Source organism: Syngnathus acus, chromosome 2 (genome assembly GCF_901709675.1).
Source record: "Syngnathus acus chromosome 2, fSynAcu1.2, whole genome shotgun sequence".
Lineage (NCBI taxonomy): Eukaryota > Metazoa > Chordata > Actinopteri > Syngnathiformes > Syngnathidae > Syngnathus > Syngnathus acus.
The window spans coordinates 17,286,693-17,295,934 of record NC_051088.1 but is presented as its reverse complement, the minus strand read 5'-3'; the positions used below and the strand labels follow the sequence as shown (position 1 = coordinate 17,295,934).

At 43.4% G+C, this 9,242-nt stretch overlaps 2 protein-coding genes across 2 annotated transcripts in view; both read right to left on the bottom strand.

The window, feature by feature from the left end:
• Positions 1–1,284: 1,284 nt before the first annotated feature.
• On the bottom strand, positions 1,285–5,638 carry LOC119119055 (EMILIN-3-like). The gene is made up of 4 exons (XM_037245660.1): positions 5,213–5,638; positions 5,000–5,119; positions 3,767–4,263; positions 1,285–3,667 (listed from the first exon to the last, which is right to left on the bottom strand). Exons 1-4 carry the CDS (start codon positions 5,365–5,367, stop codon positions 1,749–1,751), a joined length of 2,691 nt encoding a protein of 896 aa, XP_037101555.1. The 5' UTR covers positions 5,368–5,638; the 3' UTR covers positions 1,285–1,748.
• A 2,975-nt stretch (positions 5,639–8,613) lies between these two features.
• Positions 8,614–9,242, bottom strand: part of LOC119119426 (fibrinogen C domain-containing protein 1-like) — a 2,663-nt gene continuing 2,034 nt past the window's right edge. Inside the window, exons 8-9 of the mRNA XM_037245758.1 lie at positions 9,098–9,242; positions 8,614–9,005 (exon numbers count right to left, since the gene is read on the bottom strand). The exon at positions 9,098–9,242 is cut by the window's right edge and continues 35 nt beyond it. Of these exons, the coding sequence (XP_037101653.1) occupies positions 8,752–9,005; positions 9,098–9,242 (399 nt within the window). The 3' untranslated portion in view covers positions 8,614–8,751. The remainder of the gene's footprint in view (positions 9,006–9,097) is intronic.

The following is a 9,242-nucleotide window of genomic DNA, read 5'->3' as shown; positions in this document are numbered from 1 at the left end:
AAAAAACCCAAGCAGGGTCTTGGGCCTTCTCAGGCCACTTGCCCTGACATGTTGAAATGAGCCTAGTCTAGAAGTTGAAAACCCGTGGGTGTCATATTTTTTGCCACGCTTGCTTTATGACCCCTGAGAGCAGTTTGGGAAGATTGCTTCGTCAGTGAAATGCAGTAGTGCCTTGATTTGTGGCTTTAATTTATTCCTTGAAGATGCTTGTTGCTCACAACACTCATCCTTCTCCATTGAAATGAATGGAAATCGCCCCCAAAACACCAACAAGACGTAACAAGATTTGTAACATGAATATCTAGCGAACAAAAAACTAGCATTAAACACAATTTGTGCCATGAGCATTGAAGAGGAATGATTTAAGTTTGCTCTTAAAGAGTGTTAGTAGCCATTTGTAGCAAATCTGGAAGATCGCCCCATAGGACAGAGGATCAAGTAGCTGAAAGTTGGATCCCCTTGATCTATATTTTCAGATTTTGGGAACCACAAATAAATATGAGCAATCTGAATCAATCGGTGCATTCTGGGGTCAGACCTTGTTCACGCAATCAAAGATGACATTTGTATGTGAGTCAGCATACTAACTGTCCATCCTCCAACCATCACCGTAATGAGGACAAAAACTCTTGAGGACACTCTACGCAGTGAATCACCTTTAAAACCATCCTCTGCTTTTGTGCCAGATTTGGGTTTTTGCAAATGTTCACGGGTGAGCAGTAAAAAAAAAAAACTCATCAAACATCTTGTTAAAAAGAAATCTTGTCTGTATGCTGTGAAATAAATAGTTGGCATACCAGAAAAAAACTGCTAAAGGAGAGAGCTCTTGCTCTTTTCTCATGGTCCTCCTTGTGACATTTCAATCATTTCTATTAAATTGAGGTGAGGGATGGAAAAAAAAGAGTGCACTGGGTTCATCGTCCACATAATTGTCATTGTTTGTCCGACAAGGATTGTCAGCAAGGTCACTTCAGCAATGCCTTTGGAATGCTGAATGCAGTGCGCGCAACTCCGAAGATGGATAATGGATTTGAGCGCAAGGTGACACCACTTATTGTTTACTTCTAGGACTCAATGTCTTTTTAATTTAAAAAAAAAAAAAAAAAAGCTTTTATTTGTGCTCTGCAGTATCTTCCAAATTATGACAATGTACCTCTTGACGACCTCTCGTGGAATGCTTACCTCCTTGTCACAACTTTACAGGGAATATTGACTGTCAGAATTTGATCATCAGGTTAATTGTTTTATTTTAGAGATACAAAATATATTTTCAGCAAAAAAGCATTTACAGTACAGAATGTTTATTTTTGTGCTGGCAACCCTAAGCAAAGTAAATAGATGAGGAATTTAGGGCTATAAAAAGCAAAGGACTAATACAATATCAAATTATATAAAAAGCATTGTGTAATTTAGTCTCCACATAATAAAGTATAAAAACTAGAACATCACATAAAACAATTTAAAATATATATACACAAAGACTTTTCAGCATGTAATCAGCACAGTAACGAACAATTTGGCGGGTGTTAAAAACGATTGCAACTCAGACTTAGCACCTTCACGAGTCAAGTAAAAGTAAACGTTTGTCATCACAACATTGAGTGGAGTCAGTTAGTTGCTGCAAAACGTTTTAGACTGGATATCAGTTCGAGTTTACAAAAAAATGACATCAACATTATGAGATGTTCGTGGACTTGCACAGCACCAGCAGAATATTTACCCTTCATTTTTTTCATATAATTTATTTACTACTTTGAAGTAAACGTGTCCCCGCGTTGTAACTCTTGCTCGTAATTCTGTTGTGCTGATTCTGCTCTCGAGCTGCAGTTTCTGATTTCGTCTTTCAGCTCAGACAACTGTTGGGAATGGTTGGAGAGAGTCCCATTGAATTGCATGAGGAAGCCATTGGATTGTCTGTCGAGCTCCTCCCTTATTCTCTCCAGATCTTCTGCTACAGAATCAAGACCTTTACATTGGTCCTCCACATTAGCAACACGTCCACCGACCTCTGTAACCTCTTTTTGTACACCCATAGCTGTGCTCCGACAACCTCGGATCTCGTCAGCGAGCCGTCTCTTCATTTCCTGCAACTCCCCCTTGAGCCGGGTCAGTTTGCGCTCACCTGTACCAAGCATGGAAGCCTGATGTCGAACCAGTTGGACCACGCCCTTCATCTGTTGTGCCAGACGTGACTCTCTCTCATGCCAGGAGCTGTTTGCTCGTCCCACCTGGTGGACTACGTTCCCCAGTGATTCCTGAATTCCTTTCAGGGTCCGGTTGACCGAGCGAACATTGAACCTAAGGATGGTGAGCTCACCTTGTTCTTTTGGTCGCTGCTCTTTGTTGGTCAGATGCCTCACGATGTTCTGTAGTGTGATGTTGAGGCTGTTCAAACGGTCACCTTGCCTTTCTAACAACCCCTCGACATTCTGATCTTCTGCCAGGCCACTACTTGAAAAAGCGGAGTCCCCTTGGATAGCCGTGGGTTTTTTAGATGACGAACATGAGGAAAAACAAAGAATCTCTAGGTTGCTCAGATGTTTTTGGACTCTGTCCACGTCCATCTCGAGTCTCCCTCGGAGGGACTCCAGCTCTGTCTCCAGGGTCGGAACGGCATGTCCCTCGAGGAGCGCAGGGGCAGTGGCATTACCCAGTTCCTCCAAAGCCATCAGTAGGCGTCCTTCAAGTTCCCTCAACTTGCCCTCCATTCTGGCCTCCAGGCCTAGTCCTGTTTCCGCTTTGTCTGAGATGCTGCTCCTCTTTACCACTTGCCCAGTCAGGTTGAGCTTAATCTCGACATATTTAAGGCGCCCCTCTAGCATTCCTTCAATGTGGTCTTTATGACCTCCCAACTCCACTCTTAGGTGACTCTGAGACTGATTGAGGTCTGCCACTGATGTTTCCACCAACTGCACCCTGTCGCTCAGTCCACTCAGCACAGAACAGCAGCTTTCTATTGTGTTCAAATGTTGAACCTGCTCCTGAAGGTTCCTCAGCTCTCTCCTTAAGTCGCTGGCACTTTCTTCCAAAGCATCTTCCATTTGTTCCTGCCGTTCACCTCGCTCCCTCTGACACTGGCGACATAAGTCTTCTGCTTTCTCCTCACATCGGCCCACTGCAGTCTCCACCCGTTTCTCAAACCCACCCAGAATGTCTGTCCTGGCTGCACTCAGTTTGGCATCCAAGAGCTGCTCTGTATCCTTTGAGGCTTTGCTCTCAAGATGGGTCGAGTCTGATTCTGCGCCTTCTCTGGTTGCTAACTTCTCAAGTGCTCCGTCATGTGTCGTTACTGTGGCTTTAAGCTCCTGAAGCTCCAATGTCTTGGCTCGCAGCTCGGTCCTGAGCTCTTCTACCTTTCCATTCAGTTCCGTGAGCCCTGAAAATATGTGTCGGCCATCTAGACCACCGGCATCGGGATCGCCTCCGGGAATCTCCGCAAAGCCGACTATGGAGGGGCTCGAAGATATAGCAGGAGCTGAAAGAGGACTGGGGGCGGCAGAGAGCAGAGCTGTGAGCATCCTGTTGGCATCTTCTCTTAGTGATGCTCGAAGGCTGTCCTCCAGGCCATTCACAGTCCCCTTCAGGGTCTCCAATCCCTGGTTCAGACGTCTTACGTCCTCCTCCATTCGAAATATTCTCCCCTCTGTCTCAGTGTCTAGAGCCAGACCTAAAAAATGATGGGATAGATTTAGTATTATAGTCAGTCACATTTATTACAATAACAAACACATGAAAGCAGACCGGATTGGAATGGATATTGGTTCACCTTCAGTTTGTTCGCCATTGGTAGGAGCAAGCGTCACTTCTGGCCTATGCTCCACTTCTTCTTGATTCTGTTCATGCGCTGTGTGATGTTCTTCGATATGGTCCGGCATGGGCTCGGGCCCATCTGGATATGGTTCAAAAGAGGTGTCTGGATAGCTGGAAGATCTTGGCAGTCCAAAGTTAGGCATTGGGTATGAGTTGAAACCACCGGTGGGAGGTCCTTTGGGTTGATTCCATGGGTTAGCTTTCACAACAGGGTTGCTAGGTGGGCCCTTGAAAATGGAAGCCTTAAACATAGGAGCTTTGTATTGTGGTCCCTTGAACTGTGGGCCTCTGAATGGTGGCCTGTTAAACGGTGGCATGCTTTTCATGGAATGTTGGTAAGGTGGGGGTCCCTCCATGCAGTCGTAGCCAGAGTACCCAGGACAACAGCGCCACTCTAACTCAGTGACTGTTTTATGTGCCACCTTATACATTGGTTTGTAGATCAGGCGATACCTGAAGAGAACAATTTGAAGTGATTTACTTTGGGCTTTTCCTTCAAACAATGTAGTAATCATACTAACATTAGGCAAATAAATGGATGCTGGTATAATATCACTGTAGGTAGAAAACTTCGTCAGACTATTTTTTTTATATTTTCCCAAATTGAAACTATTGGTCTGTCCCCAGGTCACCTGGTATTAACAAATTTAAAGTGTTGAAAATTGCTTGAGAACAAATCTCATCCTGACATTTGAACAGTCTGAAAAGTGAAACATTTTCAGTCATGTGACATGATATCACCTCAACATTGAAAAGTCCATCCATCCATCCATCCATCCATCCATCCATCCATCCATCCATCCATCCATCCATTTATTTATTTAATCAGTATTTCGGAATTTTGTGGTAATGTTTGTACGCAAAGATATGATGATAATGTATGTATAATTAAATAATGTAGTGGTTAGTCTGGTAAGATGGTGACTTTGGACACCACCCGACAGTGACAATGTATTCCCAAGAAGAAAAAAAATACAAACAAAATAGAGAGCAACATTATGGAGGATTTAAAAGAAATGTACACCTAATGCTGCTACAGTAATAATTTCACAGTGGAAGATATAATAATAACAATAATACTTATTGATATACTGTAATGGTGAGATAATACATGTTTGAAACATCTATGGGTGTGCATTTATTTGTATTTAGTACTATGTAGAATGCATAATAAAAGGAAATCACTCACATAAGCGTTGGACAGTTTTTATGCCAGGAACACTTGTTGTACTCAGCTTTGACATACGGGGCCGCCCCATCTTGCAAAGTGAAAGACACTGTCTTTTCGATCACATAAGCACAGTGGTTCCTTTTAAAGAGGGCAAGAAAGACGGAAACATGTTGTTAGTGAGTTACAATTACATGTATTGTAGACTTGAGAAGCCAGAGAACCAAAGCTTACTTGTGTCTGCTGGTCGGTTTTCCTTGCCCGTGATGCTCAATCAGTCCAGATCTGTAGTCACTATAATGCTCATACGGACCGTATGACTTTGCTTCTCCAATAGACAAATATAGCATCATTACTATAAAAAGACTTGCTGCCATTGAGAAATCCATCACACGGTATCCAATTGTCCCCGGTTTAAAAAAAAAAAAAACCTCACAGATGAAAATTTATTAAAACTCCCCTTCCATCAACTTGGTCAAATATTCCAAAATGTACTTATTCAAACCTGAACCAGACAATCCCGCCACTGTTCATGTGAGTGCCTGTGATGAAGTCCGTCAGTACACTGACTGAGATTTTGGGTGCCACTAATAGGACCCCAAAGGTCAATTTACATATCTCCTCCCACACACCCTCCCCAGTGTGACACCAGCATGCTACTGGAACTGACGGAGTTGAATTAGCCCACACCTAATATGATTCACTTGCCCCCAACAGTATTTTGAAATGAAAAATTCTAATGTTCACGCTGCTGTATTCCTTATGGTGACATCATAGCAAACCAGAGTGGAAAAAAGTGTCGTCTGTCATGTTTTAAGAGTAGGCAGATGATCCAAGATGAGAGGAGAATATCATTTCAGTGCTTCGAAACATGTCCTGCTCTCCCTCAAAAAAATGGAAAATTCATTTTCATGTGAAAACTTTTGGGGTTTTTAAATTGGGTGAAAAAAAAAAAGGAACCTTTTGGAATTGGCTGTCAGTAGCCACCCACTCACTCTCCTGCCATCAAATTTGCCAGACATCTTGGAATCTTTGACTTGACATGTCCATGCACGTGGGCAGAGTCTGAAGTGAACACCTAACAGTAAACCTCCATGGTCTGGAACAAATAATCGCAAACACTTCCGGGCAACAGCCACACTTGTGAATGCCATGCCCCGAGGCTTCAGATTATGAGGCGAGTCTTTGTGTGGTTGAATAAATAAGCGCACTGCTCTTTATTTGAACGATAGTAATTACTTTGGCAAAAGTAAACAATATTGCAGTATTTTATTTTAACAGGATGGCCATAATTATATGACGTCCAAAGGTCGACAGCAGTGAGGCTTTCAGAATCCAAATCTGCTTTCAGCTTCTACAATACGTGATCAAACTTTGACCAAGTGCAGTCATTATTTTGCTGATATCGCTTGACTGAGCTTTTATTTCTCTTTTTTAAGTAAGTCTATTTCCTGCATCCTGTTTGTGTGTGCCCCGACCCACCTCAATCATCTGGTCACACCCTGTCCACACTCTGGGTGTGCAAGGTTATTTTTAGAGCACACTACTTTTTCCCAAGACACACCTTTTCTTCTCCATTTGTAAACAAGCTCCCGTTGTATGATGTGAAACACGTTGTATCCGCGCCGTAATGTTCTGGCCGGGTGGAACAAGCGCAGCTTTCTCCTATAGCCTGCCGCCTGGCGACTCCACCCTGACTTGTGCCTGAATGGCAACACACATTTTGCGGCGGTTCTGGCTTGCACCCGCGCGGCTGTCTTACGACTTACGTCAGGCAAGGTGAACAGGGTGAGGCCTCATGGCGCTGCCTGCCCGGAAAAAGAAGAGAAGCCACACATTGCCTTTTCTTTGACTCACAATCAATCAAACACGTACTAATGACGATGAATGAGTCTGTTGACTTTGGGCAGCCTTTTCTCATTTTCTCGGTGCCTATTTAATTTTAACACTGGCAGTTGACATTCAGAGCCAACATGTTAATCCCTTGATGTGTGTTTTGAGCCAAGGCAGCGTGTTTTCTTCCACACTGCATGCCTTTGCATATCATTTTGACTTGATGACATAACAAATGAGGTTAGTTCACAGTAGCGCACCATCCACGCCATTTGACAGCCTCTTAAAGAACCTTTAATTCATCCATTTTAAACACATGTGAAAAAAAAGTGTTTAAAACAAATATAAGCTATGTTTTAATGTTGAGTTTTGATTTTGACTTTTGAGATCTGGCCGGTAAATTTGATAGGAAACAAACATTAGTAACTGTCTTGTTGATCTTCTGCTGCTGTTTGTCTTGAATCATCAATTGCAACTCTTGTATGTTCACAGCCATGCAAGAGAACAAACAAGAATAATTGGTCTCAACACTTCACAAATCTGGACTGCTGGCGCACCCAGAATTGATTGAATTGTTTGATTTCTGTATTCTATTTTTTATTTAGTGTTCATTTGTACTTTCTTGAAGATGATATGCTCACTCTGAGGCATCAGGATTGAAAGAATTATAAAGTGACACAGATTGTCCTGAACAAACCTCATTTGGAGGCCACATGCCAAGTCAGAGGTCAAGGCACACTTCACACATTCGCTAAGAGGAGCAGTGTGTTTACTGTCGCCAGGTTCCTGCTGGCGTGTACACATCTGGACAACATGCACACACGCACGCACACAAACACACATGCACACTGACTACTGTCTCTTTAAAAATCCTTCTGCTTAGTTCTTTCGAAGATTTTCAATATTCTGCCACTACATAGGGAAATAAATACAGTAATCATTTTGCCTATTCTTTGCCAGGCTGCTTTAAACAACGTATATAATCACAATCCTCACATCTAAGATACAATTTGAGGTCAGAGTATTGCCACATGTCACTATGACAAGCAGAGAAAATGAAAAGATTTTGGAGGGGGAGTCAGATCTGTGTCCCAAGACTTATGCTCATAGTGTGCCGTATATCAGTGGTTCTCAATTAACAGAATGCAATAAATTATGTCAAATCTTTATTCAAAAAGTGCATTCGTCGAGCGACCACTGTGTTAATGCATGTCGCTCAGTCAAAATGTTATTTTGACATTTTCTACCCAGCGGTATCTCATAAATATGATTCATGTATTAATTTGTACACTGTGCTTTACATATTTATACATCCAATTTATTTTGACCTTTCAGACTGCTCTTGCATCATGCAGGGATGTTGGCAAAATGTACTCTCTGTCACATTTTCATATCAGTACCTTTTATGCTGGCATTGTCACTTACGATGCAAGTTCTGAACAAAATATACACTACCGTTCAAAAGTTTGGGGTCACCCAAACAATTTTGTGTTTTCCATGAAAAGTCACACTTATTCATTTTGTCCGAACAAAAATTGGAATTAATCGGCAGATTATTGGGAGAGAACAAAAGAATATATATATATATTTAATTTTTTTCCGTCCCTTGACACGAGCACCATTCAAGATATGAATTAGAGAGGCAAATTGACTCGGGCTACCTGTTTAACTTTACGACAGAAAGGAAAAATTGGCTGAGCCCCTTTTTCCCCTGGGAGGTGAATGTTGGAATCTCATTCGCTTTCTTGTTCATGTATGAGGACAGAAAAACCAATTGCCACAATTTCGGAATTGCGCTTGAACCAATTTGCCCGGGCCAAATCCGACACACATTTGCGCACCGCCATCTTACTTGACGAGCGCTGCGCAAATGGGTGAAGTCGGGCAGCACCCACGTGATCCCACGGGGATGCCGTTCCCAGGCTCCGCCGGCCGACCGCTCACTTTCTGGGCCGGATCTTCATCTCCACGAATCTCAGGCAGGTATGCTTTGATGGCCCCAAATCATTCCAGATTGCATTGTGACCGTTGCAGGTGCCGGTTGCCTTGTACAGCCCGTTCAGGTTGGACCAGTGACAGTACTCGTACCACCAAGCGCCATCCCACCTGGTGGCGCAATTGCCATTATCCCACTTGTCTTGGTCGCGGTCGTTGGTGGTGAACTTCTCCCCAGAATGCTGGGTGAAACTATCGCCTGCAAAGCACACAAACTTGCTTTTGAGCACACGCAGGCGGCGCGGGCTCTCGAGTGTGCCCCCCCCCCCCCCCCCCGGCGGGAGCCGCTACCTGCGTTTCCAGAGTAGCCGCTCACATACAGCGGGTAGCCGTCCTTGTCGGGGTCCATCAAGTTCCAGCCCACCGCGAAGTCGTTGTAGAGAGCGTAGTATTTGACGCCGTCGAATGTGGTGAAGTCGATCCGCAACTGGTAATC